Source organism: Ahaetulla prasina, chromosome 6 (assembly GCF_028640845.1).
Source record: "Ahaetulla prasina isolate Xishuangbanna chromosome 6, ASM2864084v1, whole genome shotgun sequence".
In the NCBI taxonomy this organism is placed as follows: domain Eukaryota; kingdom Metazoa; phylum Chordata; class Lepidosauria; order Squamata; family Colubridae; genus Ahaetulla; species Ahaetulla prasina.
The window spans coordinates 81,101,205-81,126,164 of record NC_080544.1 but is presented as its reverse complement, the minus strand read 5'-3'; the positions used below and the strand labels follow the sequence as shown (position 1 = coordinate 81,126,164).

The 24,960-nt window shown below is 42.3% G+C and overlaps 1 protein-coding gene across 4 annotated transcripts; it reads left to right on the top strand.

The window, feature by feature from the left end:
• The first annotated feature begins 1,430 nt into the window (after nucleotides 1-1,430).
• On the top strand, nucleotides 1,431-24,628 carry LOC131201017 (zinc finger protein ZIC 4-like). Of its 4 annotated transcripts, XR_009155765.1 has the most exons (5): nucleotides 1,431-2,644; nucleotides 7,420-7,753; nucleotides 10,025-10,150; nucleotides 13,504-13,577; nucleotides 24,580-24,628. XR_009155765.1 is itself a non-coding variant. In XM_058188510.1 (2 exons), the coding sequence occupies exons 1-2, from the start codon at nucleotides 1,435-1,437 to the stop codon at nucleotides 7,866-7,868; spliced, it is 1,659 nt and encodes a 552-aa protein (XP_058044493.1). In that variant the 5' UTR covers nucleotides 1,431-1,434; the 3' UTR covers nucleotides 7,869-9,253. The 4 variants fall into 4 exon arrangements, 1 of the variants encoding a protein (XP_058044493.1); XR_009155764.1 differs by lacking the exon at nucleotides 24,580-24,628 and having other exon boundaries at nucleotides 13,504-13,920; XR_009155763.1 differs by lacking the exon at nucleotides 24,580-24,628 and having other exon boundaries at nucleotides 12,540-13,920.
• Nucleotides 24,629-24,960: the final 332 nt, after the last annotated feature.

Below are 24,960 nucleotides of genomic sequence, written 5' to 3'. Positions count from 1 at the left end.
GGAGGCTCCAAGAGCAGAGAAAGCGAGCGGAGGCGATCTTGTAACGTCTGGCGAAGCCTTCTCGGGGCAGTCTTTCTCTCTCTCCCCCTCCGTACCTCTTTCCCTGCGGATTCCCGATGCGGTTTGGCCTGGCCCGGGTTTCTTTCCCACTCCAGCCCCAAAAAGACTCAGACCAGCGCGGCGTCTGGCTCTCTTTCTCGGTCCCTTCCAGCTTTGTGGCGGGAAGGAACCGCGAACTAGCCTTGAAGTGAGCCTGGAGCCAATCAGGCCCTTCGGCCGGAAAGGTGACTCCGCTCTCGGCTCTCCATTAAACCGTCTGCTGATTAAGCGGCTGGCTGGGACAGAGGCCCGGACAAGGGTGGAGGGAGGGGAACCGTGGAGACCTCAGGCGAGCGCAACTGAGAACCGTAAAGGCTTGAACCTCGCTCCAAGCAACTCGGGGGGAGGGAGGGGGCGGGGGGGCAGGAAAACGGGGCGACTCCAAGCAATGGATCGGGGACCACCAGCGGGGCGCAGGAAAGAACGAGAAAGACCAGAGAGCCCCCAGCCGCCCACCAGCCAGCCTCGTCTTTGCGCCCTCGCAGCCCCTGTCGTGGCTCAACAATTGCCCAAGAGCGCTGAACTGCACCAAGACCCTTTCGACTTGGGCCGGACATATGTCCCGGCTACTTTTAATTCTGTTAATTAAAAGGCAGGTGAAAACTATCTGCGGGGAGGCAACTACAAACAGCAGACCGGCTTGGTGGAGCCATGCAGAGCTGAGGAGCAAAGAAAGAGGAGGGAGGAAAAACGCAAAGGGTCTTTTGGAAATTACCCACCAAGCACCGCGCAAGCGCAGATCTCCTTGTATCCTCTTCATCCCTTCCCCGCCCTTTTCCTCCCCGCTCCTTCCTAAATCTTTTCAGACTTCAGAGGGGACCTGTCATCGCTGACGTCGGTCAGGCAGCTTCGGCCAATCAGCGGCCTCCCTGATTGTTTAAGCGCTCCGGGTTGGAGCCGAGTCTATGAAGCTCTATTCAGTAGCCTCCCAACGTCCTGCTGCTGCCTCTCAAAAGCATATGGGATTCCACGTAGGCATTAAAAAACAAGGGGGGGAAATCTACACCCCCAACCCCCCAAAAAAGGGGATGGGGAAGGGAGAGGGGGGAAATAAAGAGAGGGGAGAGAAAAAGAAAGGGGGAGCAGGAAGAAGCAGCAAAATCAAAACAAAGCCAAATAGTGGAGACCGAGAGATTGGGAGGGAGAGAGGAAATCTTTCGGGGGAGCGGGCGGGGGGGGGGGAGGAAAACTTTTGGAAAAGTTTTTTTTTCCACCGCTGGCTTTCTCCCTCTCTCTCTCCCTGCCTTTCAGGCGTTCTCGCTCGCTCCCCCCCTCCCCGCTGTCAGGTGACTTTTTAGAACTGTAGAACCAAGTGAGCTTTGGGGGAAGCCAGGAATGGGGTCGGCGGCACTTTCCAAGCGGAACACCGCGCTGAAATTAGTAGGCTTGGCAGGGGACCCTCATCCTCCTCATCCTCCTCACCGCCATCACCACTCCCCTCAGAGCATGACAGGCTTCGCCGGGGATCCCCATTCCATCGTTCCCACGCGCCCTGGGGAGCACCCTGGAGAATCCCGCCTCGGTCTGAGTCCATTCCGGTCAGAACACTTGGGACACCACCATCACCATCGTCACCACCACCACCTCCACCACCATCACTCTCCTCCTCCACCACCTCATCACCCAGCGGCCCTTAAGCTCTGTGCTGACCCTCAGCCTCGCCATCCCGTGACAGGCCCAGCTGAAGTGGTCCCGCGTCCAACTGGAGCGTTGGGCCCGGCGCAGTCAACAACAGTCCCTTATGCGATCCCTCACCCAAGCCAGGCTCTATCGGCAGGTAGAGATTTATTCCTGCGCGGGGATCTGACTGCCCCCGGCATGCCAGGGTTCTCTTATCCACACTCTGCTGCTCCAAGTTCTCATCACGGAATATTTGTCTCAACAACAGGTAGCTACCCCGGACACCATGCTCCCCACCACCACCACCACCACCTCCACCTCCACCACCATCACCACCACCCAGAAGTCGGGACTCATTCGCTCCTTACTGGACTCCATCACCAGGAGCAACCTCCCCATGGACCTCCAGGTGGCCATCTAAACGGACAGATCAGGCTGGGACTACCTGGAGAAATGTACGCCAGGTCTGAGCCTTTCACTCCAGGACCAATCTCCCGGACAGATCCTTTCGCGGCTTCCTCCTTCCACGGCTACAGTAGCATGAACCTGAACGTGAATCTAGCGTCACACCATGGCCCTGGGGCTTTCTTTCGCTACATGAGACAGCCCATCAAGCAAGAGCTCATCTGCAAGTGGATTGAACTGGATCAGACTCCCAAGAAATTATGCTCGAAAACTTTCAGCACCATGCACGAGCTGGTGACTCACGTCACCGTGGAGCACGTTGGCGGGCCCGAGCAGTCCAACCACATCTGCTTCTGGGAAGAGTGTCCTAGGGAAGGGAAGCCTTTCAAGGCCAAATATAAACTGGTCAACCACATCCGCGTCCACACGGGGGAGAAGCCTTTCCCTTGCCCTTTCCCGGGATGCGGCAAAGTCTTCGCTCGGTCGGAAAATCTCAAAATCCACAAAAGGACGCATACAGGTCAGTATAGGTTGGTCTTGCTCCGTTACAGTTCAGTCCAGAGATCTGCTGATGCACGTGCACTTCTTCCTTCTCCCCATCCACCTCTTCCTCCCCTTCCCCCTCCCCCTCCCCTCTTTAGTTTCCCTCTAATTATACTTAGAATTAATTAAAGCTACAGTAGTTCAGTAAACCCTGCAGAAGTGTTGGTTTAGTTTTTTTGCTTTGCTTTTGCAGCATTTGCATGTGTGTGTCCTTGTATGTGTCTGAGAAGGAAGGAAGGAAGGAAGGAAGGAAGGAAGGAAGGAAGGAAGGAAGGAAGGAAGGAAGGAAGGAAGGAAGGAAGGAAGGAAGGAAGGGGAAGGGAAGATCCAGAATTTAAGATGGCATTTTCTTTTGTGGTTGGGGAGGAGGGAAAGAGATTCCAAAGCTCTTTCAAGAAAATAAACACATCCAATCTTGGGGCAGGAACTTGCAAATTAAGAGCAGACAAAGGAAACTGCAGATTGTCTAGGCAATTGTGAGTGATGCCGCTGTGCCTTCCTTGTGAGAAAAACACAGCTGCACAGTCCCCTCTTTTTGTTTGGGACAAGAAGCCCTGAGGATACCCCCGCCCCCAATGCTCTTTGCTTCTTTAATGTTTGTATGCTTTCGAAAATATGAGGTCGTTCATTTTTGGAACCTGGAAAGTTGGAAATGATGGCAGGGCTATGCCCTGGATTGAAGGTGGTGGTGATTCAATGTTTCTGGGTTGCCCATTTGAAAAAGGTCACTGGCCAGCATTCTATGAGAAGTCTCCATTAGAAACTTTGGAGTTTTTCTTCCTCTAGTTAACAAGCTGTCCAAATGAGACGATCTTGCAATATTTATGCTTGACCCCCAGTCTGCCACAAAAGCATTTAGAGAGAATAAATGGAAACTTAGGAAGTTTTCACACTTCCGGGTCCTCCCCGTGAAGCCTTACACTATAAATGAGTTGGCAGCCAGTGTCTGTGATTTTGCTGACTTCACCCAACTCTTCATTTTGTTCTCTCTCTCTCTCTCTCTCTCACTCACTCTGGTTCAGCATAAGATATTAATTTTTTGCAAAATTTAATCCTTTTGGGGGATATAGTTTTACACAAACTGTGTGTTTCCTTTCTCTGGGCAACCCTACAGAAATGAGGAATCCTAGGTTCTTTCTTTCTTCCTTCTGTTCTGCTACTGTAAAGCCTCTTTGCTTTAGCAATTAAATGGCTTTGCTCCACTCTTCTTTATTCCCATCTTACTTTTAACCCTATAATGATATTTTTGTTAGAAGATTTATATTATTTGGAATATTTAATCATCAGCAAAATAATAAGCAAAGCGTCTTCACGTGGATAAGTAGGAAGCCATTAAAGAAGATACTTTATTCTTCAATCATGGTGTCTTTTTAAATAAGCAAACTTTTAGTGCCCTTTCACTGCCTTCTCTTTTGAAGTCTCTGAAGCAGAAAATGCTCAATTCCTTGTAAATTTGACCTACAGCAGTGCAGTTGAGCACATGAGAAAGATGCCAACTCATAGGTTTATTATATGATATATCCTACCACACACAATCTTTTTGCCTGAGCTTCCCACATAATTTTTTTTTAAAGGGAATGGAGATGTAACCAAGGCCTGGGCATACTAGTCAGATGTTGTAGGCCTGATTGCAGAACCATACTTTATGCTGACTACCCTAACTTGAAATTCTCAAACCCAAATATGTCTACAATAGTAATAAACCTTCCAGGAAATTATTCATGGAAAAAATTCTAGATTTGCAAGGGAAAAAAATTCTTTTGTCCAGTATTAGCAATGTTATATTTCCTAGCACAGTATAAAGAAGCAGATTTCTGGAGAAAAGGGGAAGAGAGAAAGAGAAAGAAAAATAGAGATGGAGAGAATTAATTCCCAATAGAGTGGCACAGTGGGGAAAAAAAACAGAGAAAGCAAAAATCACTTCCTTACCATTAGAGCTGGCCAGGGACATTTGTAACCAAGGAGGATTTTAGGCCGCAGTAAGGAAAGTCTGTTTTAACTTGTAATTTATAGCAGTAAGCCTGGCAAAATAGATCTTCCTCCGCCTTCCCTTCCCCCTTGAGAATTTTGCAAAGACTTTAATCCAGTCCCAGTGTTGGAAGGATTATGCTAAAATCTCCATGCTGTACCTTCTTGCACTCAGCAGCCAGGCCTGTGAGAGCTACAAGTGGGGGTTAGAAAATGGCGGCGCAAATTCCATGGGGCTTGCACGCATGCCCCTGCGCCCACAACTTCAATGCTCTTTTTCTCTCCACCCATCACCAAGTTAGAAAAAGGAAGCTTTCAAAGAAAGGCCAGAAATGGTTTCTCTCTCTCTCTCTCTCTCTTGTTGGAATAAGGCATATTTTTCTGTACAGAAAACACCCCTTTAGTTTAGTTCAGGGCACAAATGCTGGCAGATGTGTTTGTGGGACTAGTTGCAGCAATGAGGATCCACTTTTTCTCAAATCAGCCCTTGTGTTCAAAGCCAGCTTTCAGTTTTGGTTTTGGTCTCAATTCACAAGCTAGAGGAGGGAAAAAAGGTTGAGGAAGGCGAGCCTTACCTGAAGGCAACTCATTCTCTCTCCCATTGGCAGGAGGGCAGAGTTGTTCCCCTGGGCCTCTTAACTTCCAGCTTGCTTGCACTGCATTACATGGGTCTCCTTGATTTGTTATTTCAGCTGAGCAGGGGAAGGTCAAACTGTTTCTGTACAAGGAACTATAATTAAAATGCTTAAAGAGCCATCAAAATATAAAACCTTTCTTTTAATTTCTCTCCCCTCTTCTCCACCCCCCCCCCTCTCCATTCATCGGCACACCAATACAGAATTCATGAAAGGGAGAAAACATCTTGTTAGGTTCTTCTTTGCAAAAGCCATTGTTTTTCCTCTTATGGACTGAGAATAATATTTAGATATTCTGGAAAATCAACAGCCCCCTTTAAACCCTTGCAGTCATTAGAGCCATTTTGTTTCAAAAGGCAAATGGGTCTTCAGTGATTTTTTTTTTCAATGAACAGTGGCTTTAAAAATCAGGTAGCTTTGTAAATTGGACATTTAAACAGGATTTTCCATTTTAAATGATGCTTGGCACTGAAGTCAAAATATATAATCTGGAGTCTTTCAAAAATTATCTTTAAGAAACGCTTAACACACAAACAAATACAGACAGGCACACACCAGTAATTCATACTTTTAGAAAACAGGATCTGGTTTTTCATATCATATTTCAATGATATGTTTGTTATCATTTTCTGCCCATTTCTGCCTTCCAGTTCTCAAATAATATACCCATGATCAATGGAAACTTCAGAGCACATGACTGCAGAATCTTGGACTTTCTACTGCTCACTCAGGTTTTTTGTGTCTAAACCAGTCCTTCCCCAGGGCATTGGTCTTTCTTGCCACCTCTCCTTCCAACAGAACTTTTCCTCCATTCATCCAGCATACGGTACTTAATAGGACTATATTACTATCCTAATACGATCTGCTGGACTTCATGAAAGCTTTGCATTGTCCTCAAAGCTCTCTACCATCCACTTCTTTATCTAGGCATATATTCCCCATGCTATTGCTTATGGCAGGTCTTCATGAAAATTGAAAACTTGGCCTGGACACCCATATCCATGAAATTCATCCTGGCTTTCCCAAAAATAAAATAGTGCTGCAGTGAGCACTCTAGATTTTTAGGCATTATGTATTAAAGTGGCAAGCAACCAAGAAAAGCCTGAGTTATTGTCAGATTCTAGGAAATATTGCACAACCTTCAGAGAAATTAAGAGAAGCCAATCCTGAGGAAATTATACAGCCTGATTTTGAAGATGGATAACCCTGATTATCCAGGAGTAGCATGCCAACAAGGATACACACACACACACACACACACACACACACACACACACAACTGGCAGGAGGCTGGTTTACATTTATGCATGCCCACGAAAGCTGTTCCAAAAGGTTGGATTTCCTTCTGGCCTTTTGTCAGTACAGCATTGCATCCCAAACCCTATGTAAAGTACAGTTTTCCCTGGAAAGCCAAATATTATGTTTCCTGTCTGATTGTGGGTATATAAGTGCATGGCTGCAGGCGTATGGGATTACTTAATGGAAGTGTGAAAGGGGAAAGAGAGGTATACCACCTGAAGACTGGGATCTTTAGTTATGAATTTTGGGCATGACCAGCTATGTATAGTACTGTAGCTGTTTCTAAAACAACAGACAGCAGAGGCCATTTGTAAATAATGATGCATTTGGGAAGAAAGACTAGAGGATAAGGGGATTCTGGAAGAGATTGCAATCTGCAAAACTTTGGTAAAAAGAGCCAACCTGGTTGCTTTCAATACCCTGTGTTGCTGCCATCTTGACTTTTTTGACTGTACCCTACCAGCATGCAACTAGCTGCCCTGAAGAGGGGAATTCTCTTGCTTCAGAGCAGCCCCTTTCTCTGTGAAAGGAGAACATGCTTACTTCTTGTGGGAGGGAGATACTGAAAACTCCGAAATGCCATCGGGTAGTTTTAGAGATCTCCTTGAATCCCGGCAGGCATGACTTTGCACCGGAACATCCGGGCGCCGGTTCCAAAAGAGAAAAATGTTCTCAGAAGCTTGGAAAGTAAAGGAAACGGGGTTACAGCAATGGAAATAGCCTCTTTCTTCCCCCACCCACTCCCCCAAAAGATATTATGCCTCCCACTTCCAACCCTACTTTCCAGACGACTCCCTTCCCTCCCGGGCCGTTTCTGCCAAGTCTCCCAGGACTGCCTCTCTCTTTGCAGGCGAGAAGCCCTTCAAATGCGAGTTCGAAGGCTGCGAGAGACGCTTTGCCAACAGCAGCGACCGGAAGAAGCATTCCCACGTGCACACCAGCGACAAACCTTACAACTGTAAAGTGCGGGGCTGCGATAAGTCGTACACCCATCCCAGCTCTTTGAGGAAGCACATGAAGGTCCACTGCAAATCCCCGCCTCCCAGCTCCGGCTACGAGTCGTCCACTCCTTCACTGGTCTCTCCCTCGTCCGACTGCGGCCGAGACCCCCCTCAACCGCCGCCGCCGCCCCCGCCGCCTCCAGCGACCTCCGCTTCGCAGGCGGCAGCGAACCTGAGCGAATGGTACGTGTGTCAGAGCTCCGGGGCCAGCGGCATCCCGACGCCACCCAGTAACTCTCCTTCGCCCCACGCAGGAGAGGCCGCGTTCACAAACTGCGACCCCGGCCCCAATTATTAACGCCGCTGGCTGTAGGACTGCCCGTCGCCAACTAGACCGCCGCCTTCTTTCCAAGCTCTTTCGGGACTTTGACCAGGGTCTTGGAGAAGGGGCGGAAACCGACCCCGAGACTGGGAAACCACTCCACCCCACTCCACCCGGTTCCCCCGTTCCCTCTTGCCCCTTCCCTTCTCTCAGGCACCTTTGATCAGAATTGCTGCACTGGCCATCCGAGAGAAGACGCACTGTGGGGAGCAAGATAATGGGGAAAAAAATCGCCTCCCTGCTTTTGTATTTATTATGGTGCCAAGAGCACAAGACGACAGCCCCCTCCTCCCCCTTACGTCTTTTCCCACGACTTCGTGGTTTTTGGTGTTTTTTTTAAATTATGAGTATTATTTTATTTTTCACCCCATCCTGAACTTGCTTGGATCGCTTTCTTCCCAACGTTTACAGAAGTGTCAGAGTTGACACAGCTTTTTTTGTATCAATGAACCAAAGTGTTTTCCTACGGATTTCTAGTTGTACAGTCGCGATCTTCGGTGCTGGTACCTCGTGACGGTGTTTTTCTTGGACTCTTTTGTTCCCTGGTGGTTTTTATTTTTGTTTTTCATTTTGACTGTGTGCGTGTGCGCGTGCGTTTGCTTTCTGGGAAAAGGGTTATCTATAAATATGTTACTGGTTAGCCAACTGTACAGCGATCAGTTAAATACTTTGATTAATTTACCAGCTAAGTTGACATTTTGGGGGGGAAAGAAACCCTCTTTACTGCCCCGACTTAACCAATCTACTCTGCCCACTTGTTACTAATAAAACAGGCCCAAGGGTGGCTTAATGATTTGTGGTACATTTTAATTTACACAAGTAATGGATTTTAAACGCACAAACACATTCTCCTTTGTTCTCCCACTCCTGCTCCCAGTGTTATTTCTGTGAATTCTTGCAATTCCTTAGCGAGTGGAAAGTGAGATCCATATTAAAGTGAGGAGTTGTTATGAGTGACGTCATTGTGCTGATTCTTGAATTGTCCAGAAATTCAACATGTAGATTCCCCTCCCAAATGATGGAGTAAACACAGTGGCAATTTTGTTTTGAAATGCACAAAGGTTATGTAAAATTATGTGAGGTCTTTTGTAATGGTAAAAATAAATGTGTTTTTTTCCAAATCTCTATCATATCAAGAGGCTACTTTGGAGTCCTCCTTATTTTTTACCCTTTTCTTATTTTCCAGCTGAGAGGGGCAAGAAGGAAAAACAGAATGCATTCCAGTTTGAGCATAGGGACAAAGCATTCTTGTAAAGGTTCAGTTACTTACACTAGGCCCCAAGGCTATCAGGTCATCCTAAGAGTCCTATATCATTTGCTCATGATGTATCGTACTTCCAGTAGGGTTCCTGGGCTGTCCAGTTGATTCTGATCAATGCTATGCAAACAGGGCTCATTTTTCTGAAGGTCCACACTAGGATTTTGCTGCAATAGTTTCCATATGGACTATTCCCTCCATTATGTAGTAAAGATACAAACTATGCAAACCTCCTCTGAATGATTCCTATTAAAAGCATCTGGTTTCTTCTACCTAGTGTCCGCAAACGTATTTTTTTCTGAACTTTTCATTTTTGGGGGGCAGCCCAAAAAGTCCTCTGGAATTCAGTGGAACATCTTACAAGAGTGTGAACGTGTAGGACTTATATCCAAAAACCAGACTTGTGTAATTTACATTTTTGCATTCTTACAGCTTCTCAGTTATTCTGTTTTCAATTGTGGCTTGGGAATCGAGAAATATAAGATTCTTCAATCCTGCAAACTACATCCACAATATTATCCTATGTTGGCTAATTAAAAGCAATGGAAGGAGCAATCCAGTGACTATATTATCCTGTTTATCAATGTAATAAAACTAAAAAGGATATATTCTGTATTTTCCACAGTTGTTTTTCTTCCTATTGTTGTTCAATTCCTCTGATAGTGGAGGCAACCCAAGAAAGCAAAGCTATGGAGGCCTTTGGCAAATGGAGAAGATAAGCTCTACCTTGCCAGGAATTCTCAACTGAGCCTTTCTGCTTCCCATCTCTACCTCCAGCCCACGTCATCTTTTCTTCCTGATTTCTTTCTTTGCAGAAGCTGCGGTTTTGGATGTGTAGGCTAATCACCTTTAATTTTTCATTTGCTTGTTACAGATGTCTATCTCGTTGCTCTCAAGGTAATCTAGACAGAGGCAGCTGAAAAGCTCTGCATCTTATGCCTTAGACATCAAAGCAGGCTCTCGCAATGAAAGCATTTCTTCGCAATGGTGAATCTTCATGGTGAGTTAAGATTTCTATAGCAGTAGGCAAGTCATACTTTAAAAGATTGAAAAGAGAAGTCTGGAGCCCATCTAGCCTTTTCACAAGAAGGACATAATATTTAGGTCTAAGAGATTCTTCCTGCCATCACCCACCCCCAGCCTCTGATTTTCTAACAGCCCTCCCCAGCTGGCTCAACTTGGTCTTTATTGATTTTGTTTGAGCTTCCAGTCCAGTGCATATGTGTGTATGTGTATCGGAGAGTGTGAGTGTATACATCTATTTTTACCTCTACCTTTTTCTCAATCCTTTGTGTGTTTCTGATGTACATGGAATTTCCTCTCCTGTCGGACCTTCCCGGGTTAAGAAAAACCCCACGCGAATGGGAGGCCTTGTTCCAACCCCATATTCAGAATGGATAAGAATGTCAGAAAGAAAAATGGGCCAGCTTGAATCACAGCCCGTCACTTCACTTTTGTTTCCCTTCTTCTGGGCCCTGATCAGAGACGGCCTTTGGGATTTGATGGCGACTTTTCTAAAGGCGAGGAAATGGGTTTGAAGGAGAGGGAAGAAAAGGAGAAAGGTCTAATCAAGACCGGCCTTGTTCAAAGGCTCTGATTTGAGGTGGGGGGGAGGGCGGGGGGGGGGACTGATGATGGGGGCTGCAGGGGTGGAAAGTGTGAGCTTTATGGTGCATCAACATGCCACGTTAGGATCGCTATGGTAATGAGCAGTGCAAAAGCAGGCACCCTTGAAAGGAAGGCACACTCCATTCGAGACAGTCTATTAAGACACATTTGTGCTGACCTCTGGTTTTCATGCTAGCTTAATGCATTCAATTGGCTCTTCCTCCATCTCGTCCCCTTCAGCTTGCCAGACCGGCTTGCCCTTTCGAAGGAAAGCCTTTGTGGCAGAATCTTGGGCCGCTGTGATTAAGAGAAACGGGGAGGATGAGGGGGCTACCGAAGAGTTACCAATATTAGTAGATGGCAGCTGTAGAATGTGGTGGCGTTATCACCATAAAAGTTGGTGGCATTATCTCCAAGGCAAGGCATTTTAAGACCAGGGATACAGCTCTCTGAAAACAGCTTTAAAGCAACCCCCCAGATTCAAAGAAGAAGAAGAAGAAGAAGAAGAAGACTGTTTCCAGCAAGTCAAGTCTGGGAGAGTTTCCATACAAAGCAGGAATTTTGTTCTTTAGTAAGCTCATATATAGTTCTGCTCCTTTATCATCCTTTTAAAACCCTTTTCCAAGTTTCTTCCCACCAGTCCTGATAATGTTTATTGTTTTTGTCCATGGAAGTAGGAGACTTGATTGCTCTGTTTGGGCAACGATATGGGAATATTGGTCTTTTTCCATATTTAAATACTCTTAGCCCTTAAATTGTTTGGGGGTTCCATTCTGTTTAGTAGTGAGAATTTTTTTTTTAAAAAAAGATGAGTCATTCCTAAATGCATATACTGGTATAGCTATATATTCATAGACTGTTGTGTATCAATATATAGCTCTACAATGTTGAAACAAAAGTTAAAGCAGAAAGAGATGCCTCTTTGTTTAGTTTTACCAATAAAGACTGTGTGATCTTTAGAATGCCTGGCATTTTTTTTCCTTGAAAGAAGCAAGTAAACAAGTCATAAATCATAGAGGTGGTTTTAAAAAGGGAGTCCTGTTTTGCCAGGCTCCAGAACTTGACATTGCCAAGTCTGAGGCCATGGCAGTGGGTATATGATCCCAAGAAAGTTAGAAGTCCATGTTCTGGTAATTGTCTCAGTGTTTATTTTATCCAAGTACTCCAATGAATAGGAGAAAAATCAACACACTGGGAGGAGGGGTACAAACAGTTGAGTCGTCTTTAGTGCTAGCCCTTGTGGCTGAATAAAAAAGGATGGTCCAATTGCTATTGAACTGAGAAATCTTTGAAGTGGGAAGTTATTATCTGAGAAATTCCTTTTCGTTGTCCTAACAACGCTTATGAAACGTAAAAAGGTCCTTTGTCAGCGATTTGTTCTCCCCTCTGTCAAAGTCCCTCTGCCCCGTTAGCTGGGACCGTTTCTAAAGAGATGAATCCAACCTTCTTTTAAAGATAAGGTTGAGATGGAGACAGAAGACGTCCTCACACACAATCAAATACCCATGTCCGGCTAGTTCTGTCTGCCACTCTGTAGGTGGAAGGATCATGTGGCTCAAGGGTGTGGAAGATGGAAGGAGGGGGACAAAACTCCCCATTCTCAAACGCACCCTGAAGAACACATTCTTTTCCATTTCAGAACTAGTTATTTATATGAATGGCCTCTGTTCTCTGCACAGTATTTAAATTTTGGTGAACAACACTAATATTAGATCTGTGACTTTCTACCATTTCATTAGACTAGTGTAATAGCTCATACACTTTTTTTTTTTTTTACACAGGCTGCCTCTTGGATAATGCTATAAATTCTGGCCAGAAGAACACTTTTTAACAACACCTCACTAAAAATAGCCATTTGCCGTCCAAGCAAAAGCTTTCATAATTTGCGGATATTTTTATAGTCAAGCAGTAGAGAAAAAAGTTTCACCTGGACTCCGCTTGGCGTGCACTCCATCGCTGAGAAAAACAAGACTGATTACGTTATTGACAATTGATACTCATCTGTAAGCCAAAATTCAACAAAACAAATTCAGGCATTGCACATTTGGTAATTCGAATTTACCAAAAGCATTCCTGAGACTTTGGTTTTAAGACTTTGCATTTTAAGACTTTGATTCCATCCTGGTCCAATGAACCAAACTATGAGCTTAGTAGCCTTGCTGGATTTGTGCCAGGCCAAGCACTGAACTATAAGGAAAGGATTAACTGGTGCATATGAATTAAAAGATGTTTGGTTTTGCGTTATGGATGCACTTGGGAACTGTAATTCACAAGCAACCCAACACAGAATTTAGTGAAGCTGACAGCTCTCGGATGCTAGCCATTTGTTCCACAATCCCAAATCATAAATGGAGAGAATAAGACTGACTAAAATTGATTTCTTCATTTTCAGCAGTTAGGCATTTCTGTGGGACCCTAGTTTGCACCCTTAACAATAACAACAATAACAACCCAACATGCTTCTAGTTAAACGAAAGACATTTACTTGAGTAAAAATGTGAAGGACTAAGGTAATCTGTATTATCCAAACTTGGAAATAGAAATATGGCACATATTAAAAACTTTTCATCAAAAATAGGAAAAGCTGGAAAAGCAGCTGGGAGATCTCAATCCGTGCTAATTTCAACCTTTCTATAAACCCAGATTGCTTCAAAAGTTTAGGCTTTCTGCATTCGAAAGCAAGAGTATTTATTCAAGTTCTGCACGATGCCATTTTTCTTTTCTTTTCTTTCCCCTTTATTTCAGTACTACATTTTAAGAACTTTCATCACTTTATCTCATCTTCCTTCATCTCCCTTTTGCTAGAATGGACCACTTCTGTAAGTATGCCTTTGTTCGTTTATTTCTATACATCATTTTTAAATATGATGCCTATGGCCTGATACACCCTTATTTGGATGGATGTAAAGGCCACTGGATTCAACTGAGCTCCTTTTTCAATAGACGTTTAGAGAAATATGCCTTAATAGCCCCACACTAAACGTCTACGCTGTAAGGATGTAGGTTTTGTACTACGTGTGAAATATAGGTAGTGAAAATTCTGTTTTGGCCTAGAATCGATGTAATGAATGTTTAAAATAAAACAAAAACAAATATTAGACGAAAACGTAATTTACAACAGTCAATCGTGTCTATAAATGTTTTTGTACTTTTAAAATATAACAAAATAAACCCCGCATGAGAAGAAAGTCAACTTGCTTCCTGGTTACTTAATTTTTATTTACTTCTTTCTTTTCCTTTCCAATTGTTGTTTTGTTTTGTTTTTTACAAATGAAATTCAGTAGAAACGTTCGTCTCAAAATCAGGAAGGGTGAGCAAGGAGCTCCGCTTTTCACAGAAAGGCTTCGCTTAAAGCTCTTACAAAATCCAGTCCCTAAAGTACAGTGCTGAGCTGAGTGAGAATTAAGCCACATATATTAATGTAAAGAATCAATCACGGCTCTTATTACATCACTCACTCCCGCATTCGCACACACGAGGCTCAGTCTAAGCGGATCTGTGAAACCTCGTCTCGCGGCTGCTCCGACCCCACCCCGCTACGCATGCGCGATGACTGGCCAAGCACTTCAAAGGCGTTGCTTTTCAGCGGCTCGCCCCTTGGCTTTTTCCTGCTCAGAAATGCTACTTGTGTAAGGTTAGAGCGAGTCCCCTCGAAATCAGCAGGATTTACTCCACGGGAGGCATATCCGGGATCAGACTGCTTCGCTTTACCGGGCTTACATAAAAGGAAGTTCTACTAAAATCATAATGGATGCGGGAGGTGTTTGGGGGGGGGGGTGTTGATGGGTGTGGGGCGGGGAGGAAGGCGAGCGAGCAGGCTTGTTACAATCGACAGGTGCTTTCTTGGTAAATGGGGGTTGGCTGCATACTTCATCTGTGGTTTTCGCTGTCTGTTTTCTTCTTCACGTCTTTGGTTACTTTAGCCTTTCCAGAGAAAACACAGCCGGCGACCGTCCGGATCCCAGGAGATCCAGGTCATGGGGATGTGGAGAAGGAGCTCACGGGAGGTATAGCGATAAAGGGGAGAAGGTAGACTGTTCCGTCCCAAGTCAGTTCGGCGGGTAAGAAGCGGAGTGACAAAGGGTTTTTCCAACTTCACCCAACTCCATGGAGAGGTTTCCCCTCGACCCCCGGCTGTGGTCAGCTAGCCAGAGAGGGTCCTGTAGGTAGCAGGGCAAGAGGCGTGTGGACATTCTTTCCTGGTCTTTCAATAGACCCGGCGGCCTTTTCCTTCTTTCAATAAAGCCAACTCATTTCCTCTCCTGTTGCTTTCCTGCCTCGGGCCCCGCTTGCAAGCCCCTGCATTGTGCGAATGCATTCATTAAGGACCATTCATCCCCCACAAGTCCAATTGTATCTTTAGGAAATGAAGATTAGGAATATATATATATATATATATATATGGGCGACCGAGCCCATTTCAACCCATGCACATTGTAGTTGGGGCCGGCGGGCGGGCGGGAATCCCAGTAGAAGAATGAGCAGGGGGACTCTTAGCCACTAGTGAGCGGGCTCTCCGGCCTTCACTCTCTCCAGTGGATGGGTGATTCCGCACACGCAGCCTTCTGGCCCTTCTGCGTGGGAAGGTTAGAGGGCAGCGCCTGTCCTCAGTTGAGTGCAGCGCTTCGAGTCGCAGGCCGGTTGGCTTTCAGTCCACAGAAGCACCCATCCCCTCCAGACTTAAAGCCTGGCATCACCTCCTAAAGGAAGAAAGGCTCTTAAGTGCTGCCGGACTCACGCTTATTCCGAAGTGACCTTAAAATCACCAAGACGTGGAAAGGAACGAGGAAAGATAAGCAGAAAGGCAGATTTACCAAAAAAAAAAAAATGTAAAAAAGACAAGAGTCGATTAAACAACCCCGAACGAGAAAGGGATGTAAAAAGATCTATTTCGGAGTAAATGGGAGGAATAGTTAAATGGGCCAGGTTTCTTTTTTTTCTTCCTTACCTCCCGCTCGTTTCATGGTTACTTATCACCCAACTTGACCTGCGTTTCAATGCACTCCAAAGGAAAAATGGAATGAACTGCCAATACCTTAATACATTGAATATGAAATACAGGCTACAGTTTGTGTTCCATTGATACATGGAAAGCCTACATAAAATTGTCTACTGCTATTTCAAAGTCATAGACAACATCATAATGAAAGGAAGCTGAATAGGACCTGAAACAAGAATTCTGAAATAAATCTTAAAATGTCTTCACCAAAATCTTGTTGGTTTTGTCTCAGACATACACACACAATATAAAATTCCTCATTAATATCAGCACATGTTATGGGAGTTATTTTGGGTTCTTTGTACTCACATAGATGTAGGCTATCTCCCGTGAATTTATTTTCTAAATTTAGATGAAATTGGATTAAGCGCATAAATGCTTTTAAACCACATTTTTCCATTCTGCCTAAAAAAACCTTAACAGTTAATGTTTTGAAGATGACAATGGATTATTACTGAAAATGAAATATTAAAATGTGTCCTTTTCCAAAAAGCATTGATAGACCACGTGGTGGGTTTTTTTTAGCCTGATAACAATTTTTAAACTCAGGGTGGTTTAATTATTTTATCAAAAGGACAATTATTGATTGCAATTACTGAAATTTCCCATACACTTATAAGAACTACATGGAGACGAAATAAAATGTGGTAGTCCATGGACCTTGTTATATTCCAAAGGTTGTTTTTTTAAAAAAATATCTGTATTAGTAATATTTTGCTTTCACTGACAGACACCAAAAGATCTATTCAAAGTTCTGTTCCTTCCATTGTGAATTAACCTTTGAACCTTGGTTAAATCTGCAACAAATCTTATATAGCTAGCTTTCAAAATGCAATTTTAACAAATTCAAATCAGACTGTTTCTTGAAAATTGCTACTAATATTTTAGTCAAACAAACTTTTATTTAGCAAGAAAGAAATAACCCCTTCAATATTTCAAAATGCCACAGATCTTAGTGGGCATTTCTAAGGAAAGATCTTCAAAAATGTGTTTCAAGTCGTAATAAGTGGTGTTTTCTTTCATTTCTTTCAATCAAGAACACATCATTAATTCAACATGTTCACCCCAGTCCCAAACCTGACATTTCTTTAAGATATATAAGGCTGCAGTCCTTAATATACTTATTAGGGAGAAATTCCTGTTGGTCATAATGGCATTTATTTTAGGGTGAGCCTACATGAGATTTATGCAGTGGAAGACATATATCTGATGATATAGCATTTTTCTCTGTAACTTTCTCCAATACATAAGCAAGTTAAGCAAAAAAATATCACTGGATTTAAGCCTTCATGTCCAGGAAAGATCACTTGGGGTTAAATTCAGAACATCATTCTTAAATACTGTAGTTAAATTAAAAGCTAAGAACTATTCTTTATTGAAAATTTTCTTTACCAGAGTGAAGAAACCCAAATTATTTCATTCCACACAAAATCAATTACTCTGGAGTATTTATCTTGCTTTTTTGGCTTAAAATGAATTTGTGTAAAGACAACTGAAAATATACTTTGGAATTCTGTACACCATTCTTCCTTTGAAATGTAAACTTTGTATTTTTGCTTAGCATTTAACAATCACATTTTCTTCCTTTGAAGGAACTGTTGTTGTAAACAAGAAGAGCTCATTATATTTCATAGTGGTGGCACACTGATAAATTTGGTCTCAACTGCAAATAAATGTATTTTTCCTATATCTGAATCTGCTCTGGGGAAGAGTGGTGGTAAGCCAGTCACACTGATAGGAAAGAAAGAATCAGGGTGGTTTTGTGTTTTTCTTTTCCTTGTCCAGGAAGTGCATCAACCTAAAAAGAGGGAAAACAGTTTAAAAATTTCAGACACCCTTTTAGTGTGAAATATCATTTCATTGTATGAAGTTAAAAAGAGGGTCGATAATCCAACTTCCGGAAAGCATTCTGAATTATTTCAGCAGACTCTTTTAAAGGGGATTAGCAAGGCTTTAGGCCTTCTGTTTTATTCAATCTCTGATTTTATGTTATAATTACGAGATGTAAAGCCTCTTGAATTAGTATGCAGCCGAAGTCCAGACATTATGCAGGTGCTATTCTAATCATTCAGCTTTTAATTAAGAGACGAGGTAAGAAAACAGAATAATAAAAACACTTTTGTGAGAGCTGAGAAAATCGTGAGCGACTGCATGAATGAAGCTTTTATACCTTCTCCTGACAGGTCAGACACCAATTGCCTGACTTACGACCTTTTCTTGGTGAAACAAGGCTGAACAGCTTTCTCACCTTGTTCCCATTATATGGCTTTTATATTCTTGGAGAACTTATGGAAATGCCAGAAAGATTCTTGCTGAAATTAGAGGGTGGGGGAAGAGAGTAACCATAGATATTTCCATAATAAAGGATAGTAGTTTATAAGAAATTACTTCCTCTCTGAATGTTCACAAATGGGTGGCCAGCGTGTGTATAAGTTGATGGCCACATACGTTCATTATTTGTCTTTTTAGAGTTTTTCTAGGTAACCCTGTCAGAAGGCATGGGGATGGGAGGGAGGGAGAGAAGGGTAGGGTAGGGTAATTGCCATGGAATTAGCATTTGTGGTGGGATACCACAAAGTGTTCGAGGCAGGTCTTTAGCAGTTTTGCATATCCCATTACTGTAAATTATGGAACGGAAGTAACGTCATTGTTTGCAATATCACTGAATTTAGGTAACTCTGCAGAAGGTTGCAGCATGCCATCCCCTCTGAAATTTACTCTTAGACAGGCCAACCTGTACACCTTTTGAATAAAAGATTATTAGACCACAGTTGTAACTATGTTTACTTACTCACAAGTTAGGTCTTTTGCAATGGTTGAATCTGCTTTTTGAACCAATTCAACTGTATGCCTTTATTTGAAAGATAAGTTTGGAATCTTTGTTCAGGACCTTGGAAATTCATTGTTTTGTGATTTCCTTGATGGACCACAGGCTTGCCTAAAGATCATTAATAGGGGCTGAGCACAAACAAAATAGTCACTGTGCCCAGATCAGGATTCAAAAATATTTTTGCTGTGCCTGTTGCTTAAAAATGCAGGGCTTCCTTAGATCTATTTGACTTGTGATTAGCTAACCAAATGAAGTTTTTTTCTCCTCCTACAAGCCTCATTTTGTTTTATTCAGCTTCTGGATTGGTAAATGCTGGGAAAAGAAGTTCCCCAATCAGTTTTCAATCAGATGCAATTCCTGGATGGGTAGCCTTCCTGTCTTTTGCAACAAATACAGTAAAAAATATGAAACCCAGAAAGGGCATTGAATCAGGTGCCTTTCCAGCCCTTCAATTGCAAAGGAACACCCCTAATTCCAGTTTTATGTTTTGATAGCATAATTTAATCTATGTCTTATAAATGACAGATCTGACTTTTTGTTAGCTATTTCCTGTCTCAGCTGATGCCCAGGCCTAATTTCTAACCCTTAGAAACGAGTAACCAAATTGGCATTCTTTGTATTCTTGTAATACCCAGAGAATACATTTATTTGAATTCAGTGGGGCTTACTATTAATTTATTGGCGAACAACAACTCCAACTCCAATGAACCTTAAGCTTGCTCACAGCCCAAGCTGCTTCACAGCTAGTCCAAAGATGGCTAACTAAAAGCCTAGTTTTCTACTTTTCCACTCAGAAATAAGTTCCATTGAATTGAGTGGGACCTTCTTCCAGATTTTGGTATTTGCCTGATACAGGGCCCATAGGATTGCAAGCTCTCTGTCCCCATAGCAATGGTAGATACCTCCCTTGCTTTGCAGACATCAGAGACTACCATAGATATTATATGAATCAGTTGTCAATTATTTAAATGAACCTTTACCATTCCAGTTTGCAAACTAGGCTGTATGTATGTTTCTCTTTCCAATTTATTATCAGATTGATCCAAGTACAGTTTATGTCTCCATCCATCCATCTCCTTTGAACCTCAATTTCATGAGCATTGGGATTCACAGGTAAATTTGTAATTTAATTATTTGTGTTAACCTCTTTTTTTTTTGAAGCTAGGTGTGCATATGCATATGTATATGTGTGCAGGTCTACGTTCTTCAGGTCAAAATAATCTATCCCCATTTATATACCAACTGGTTGTACAGTTGTGACCAAAATTGTGGAAACCTTTTGGGAAAAGTATATTTTTGAGGTTTGATGGCTAATAACACCACTTTTTGGGGGGGAGTAGTACCATAAAATTATATATCAGTGGAAAGATAATTTAATCAAGAATGTAATGCTTTTCAATCTTCGTTTGAGAGATTTTTTTAAAAAGGTTTTTCGTGAAATTCTAGAGTTTAGGCCAAATTCCTGCAGTCTGTGCCGAACAGTCCTTGCACGCAACTTCACATTGCATTGCGCCGTTTCATCTTGTATATACCCAGATGATTTTCTTCTGTCAAGTAGGCACAGTCTCTTAATTATTCTATCATCACTTGCTGTTGTGCATATTTTCCTGCCTTTTCCAGTCTGGTTTTGTAGTAACTGAGTCTCCTCATACCTCTTCAAAAACTTAGAAATGCCACCTTTGGTTAAGTTTCCACCAATTTTTCTTCTAATTTCTTTATAACTGTAGCCTTGTTCTCTTAATAATACTATTTTACATCGCTTTCTGGGAGACCAGTCAACTCTTTGCACCATTACTTTAATTTTATTACATTTTATAAGCTCACTAATGAAAGAACACAACCCCCCCCCACCAACTTGATAGTGATCACATAACACAATGAAAAATGTCCTCCTCTCAAATTCAATACATGACATCAATAACTGAATCCTACTGTGATCTGATTGGCTCATTGTCAAAACAAGATGGCACCTGATTGGGTCTCTAAACACTCATGCTCATTGGCTACAATCAGATGAAGGAAAGCTACCTGATATCAATCTAAGCAAGTTGTGCTTCCTTTTTTTGATTATTTGGCTACACCTTTTCATAGAATACAGATAATTGAACAAACTTTGTTGCATTACATTCTTTATTAAATTATCTTTCCATTGATGTATAATTTTATGGTACTATTCCCCCCAAAAAGTGGTGTTATTAGCCATCAAACCTCAAAAATACACTTTTCCCAAAAGATTTCCACAATTTTGGCCATTTGTGCATAAATAAGGAAAGGGGTGTTTGTCTATTTCATTGCAAATGGAAGATCAGGAGCAGGTTGAGGATTGGCTGGTCTTTGGAGCACTGAATGCAAATATAGGAGCCTCTGAAGGAAGAGGGATCTTTTGTAGTTGACTTTCTTTATCCAAATACAAAACTCTCTCTCTCTCTCTCCTGTGTGTATCTTTCATTTCATCCCCTCCTCCTCCACCCACCCCCGCTTTCACAGCATTGCTCAGTGGCTGTAAATGAATCAATTCGGACTGCTGGGGGACTCCCCACTTCTCCAGAGGACAATGCCAAGTATTAGGATATCAGACCCACTCAAAATGATCACACGTTCAATGATTTTACTTTTCACGGATGAAGAGTCTTAGTTTTTCTTTTCCTCCCCCACCCATCACCCCTGCCCCTCTTTTTCCTTCCCATGTAAATCAAGCCCCTTCCTTATTAAGGCCGAGCACTAATCTCCAACAACCTTCACATAATGTGGCACACCAGTTCGCACCTGCATTCTGAATAGAGGGGGCTTTTCAATGGAAGACACACTTGTTGGCCCTGCTCCTCAAAGAAGTTGTCTGAATAAGTCAAGGCCCTTGAATGCCCAGCCTTGCTTTCTCTTGCTCTCCTTTGATGGGGGAAAATAGCTCCTAATTTGTCCCTTTTTTCATTGTAACATCATTTTGAAGTCTCTTTCTTTTTCTGCTTTACTCTCTTTTTAAGCAGAAAAAGTTAGCCCAAAAGGGAACACCTCACCTTATTTGGCTGAAAGACAACAGAGACAATATATAAACATAATTTGCTTAATGTAGGAAACAAGTTTGCCACTTTGGGGGCCAGTGCATTCCGGATATTTGTAAGTCTCACATCTTTACTAAGTATCCACCTGTTTTTTTCCATTTCTAAATTGTTTTTCAGAGGAAAATGGTAATACCCATTTTCACAATTTTCAAGCAGAAGAAAAACCAAATTCTGGGCATCAACCCAAATTCATTGTATTAAAATAAAACAGTCAAAGACTAGCTGATGCAGCTGGATATTTATAGCAAACTTACAGGCAAATACATCCTTTTTTAAAAAAAATATGTGTGTGATAGAAAAGTATGTGAGGCACAAAAGTGCTTTGTTTAATTCTAGAAATCTAATCAATTACAGCAAATTACTCTGTGCAACACTAAAATTGCCAAACCAGTCACTCTTTCTAAGAGTAAACCCTACTGACCTTGATCTACTCAGTATTCTAGGATTGCCTGAGAAATTGTTTTAAAAGGAAAGGATGGGAGGAAAAAGAAAAACAATGGAAAAGAAGCACTTTTGTTAGAACTAGGTCCTATTTACACACACATCTGAATAAATTTGGCTGGATTTCATGGGTCTAATTTTTAAATAATCCTTCCCATTTTGAATACAAATGACACAATTTCTTTATAATCATGCAGAGGCTTTGACAATGCAATGCAATGGTAACCATCTGAACACACGTTCTTTCTAAGAAAACATGAATTGTGTGAGCATTCCTAAGTTCATTGCCTTGTTGATATTTGTGCAGCTGTGCTGGCAGCAATAATGCAGAAGCAACATTATTCATCCTACATAGCCGTGATGATTTAGTTTACTTATTGCAGCTATTATTAGACTGTCTTTCAATTATATTGATTCCTCCAACAAGCTCAGAATTAAATTTGAATAGGATTCACAGAACAATAACACAATCAAACAGTATAGGACAATGGAATAGTGAGGAAACAGTAACAGATATTAAATTTGTTTAAAAAAAACCCCAAGAGACAGTTTTACCAGAGTGAGATGCACTGAATCCAAGGGGACTGTACATCCTAATGAATATGCATATATTTCACCTAAAATGTTATATGTGTAGGATTATGGGAAGACAAGGCCTTGCTTTCAATAGTCCAGAATGCATGGTTCTGTGCAGGCCCAGGTGTGCACATGTGCACATCTCCTGCAGGAGCTGCATTGGCAGTTGATTTGCTTCCAGGTCCAATTCAAGGCCTACATGGCTTGGGACCTAGTTATTTGAAGGACCATCTTTTCCTGGTCTACCTGACCTACCAGAACAGAGGAGGCAGGGAATGCGACTGGTCTCATCTCTAAAAGAGGTCCATCTAGTGGGATCAAGAAGAAGAGCCTTCTCTGTTTCCCTCCCTGTGGAACACCATCCTCATGAAGAGAACATTGGCCCCCACTTTGACACTTTAGCAAGACCTCCATTTGCCAAAGGGCCTGGGGGCTCCAAAGTGGGATGGAGACTATCAAACGGCTCACTTGACAATTGGTTTTTATTGTTTTATACTGAGTTTTTATCTTTGTAAGCCATCAGCAATCACTGAGAGAGTTAGGTGGCCATATAATTTTTCATAAACAAAGAAATTTATCCCTAATAGGAAGTGCAGCATCTAATTTTAAATAAGCGAAGAAACACTCTAAATATTAATACCCAGGCAGAAAGGGAAACTGTCCTTAGAATTTAAATAAATAAATTTGCTCCAAAGTAAATAGGGTACTTCTTTCAAAAGATGAATTTTTGCACTGAGACTGGTTGTTGGTTTTTCCCTGCTGGAGGGGAAATCTTGAAGGTTGAAAGTCTTACCACTCTTGGGGAAATACAGACTTACAGTTTAACAGCCAGCACTTACCTCTGGGTCAAGTGTTATGATTCCAGAATAAAAGCAACTACACCTTTCAAGATGTTTCAGGTTGAGAATGAACAAGATGCCCTCCCATGTAATATCTATTTCAAGGAGTCCAAACGAAATGTTTCACCAGTGATTCTGCACTGGAGTTACAATCAGTTTTAGCACTTAACAGTTGTACTTGTGTGCCACACTTATTTATATGAAACAAACTGTTGCATTCACACTTTGCAACTCACCAATTACAAGATGTGGATATTAACTGCAAACTGGATCGGTTTCCAATTACAACATTACTCTGTGTTTTTATTCTGTAGGGACATCTTATGGAATATGATTATCCAAATACAACTGAATTCTTTCTGAGAAGGAGAATCCTTCAGAAGAAGCACTACTATAAAGCACAAAAGGACTCACAATAAAAATCCCCCTCTCAAAACACCTTAAAATATATCATTCTTCTTCTGTTTTTGGGGGAGTTTAGATCTTGCCTAAACTTGCCAATCAAATGTAACCGTATTTTGTGCTGGGCAGATCACCTATAGGATGATTTGATGAACAAGAAATTCTGACTCACTGTAGCATCAGGCATTTGCAACCCAATTTTTTCATCCATGCCTCCTGCATGTAAGTTGTTCAACTATCCTACTTCCCAGACAGCATTACAAGATTGGCTATTATATGAGCCTTCCCATAAGGAGGGAACCAAATTAGCCAGTGGTGATCTAACTTTTTCAGCCTTTCTGGTTACAATGGAAGGACACAATCAGAGGCTGGAATCAGTGGGACAAACCAAATCAGTGTTTTGTTGTTTTGTTAACGAAGTAAACCCTCTGGATTCTTTTATCACATTGCCATTTTTGTACATGGGTGCATTACAAGCGCTAACCACTCATTTTAGATTTAGACGCTTTACTAATCAGTTGGGGAATTCATGTACTTCAAAGCCTTGGACAACTAGTGCATTGGGGTCACTTGACAGGTTGCGAATCTTCAGTTTTGTTTTGTTTTTTGTTTTTAATAAAAAGCTGCTTGTCATTCCCTCTCTGAATATCAAATGATTATTTTCTGACATTACAGAACGCTTGGTCTAACAGAAAACGAAGATCTTCTAGCCCACCCGTCTTCCCGGCCCCTGCCAATACAGTTTAAAGTACTTTGATGTCTTGCCAAGAAATACACTTCTTTCAAAGAGGCATGTCAACATTTGTTTTCCCATTAAATGGCGTTTAGTTGCCAGTAGAAGAAGGGGGTGGGGGGGGAATGACGCGAAATGGCCACTTTTTAATTCGATGTATAACAACCGCGGGGGTCTAAGAGAAAATCAGGGCGAAAGCGGTAGACACAAATAACTAAATTACCAAAACGTTAGAATATCTGCGAGATTCATTAATATGTAACAGACTCCCCAGTTAATCTCCAAAAGCCAGTGTTCCCCCTCTAAAATAGCACTCTGGGACG

What these genes read in the sequence shown, in the direction of transcription:
- LOC131201017 (XM_058188510.1), top strand. Translation starts at nt 1,435, where the DNA reads ATGGGGTCGGCGGCACTTTCCAAGCGGAACACCGCGCTGAAATTAGTA. An exon ending in CCACAAAAGGACGCATACAG is followed by an intron (nt 2,645 to 7,419) that starts GTCAGTATAGGT and finishes CTCTCTTTGCAG; the next exon opens with GCGAGAAGCCCTTCAAATGC.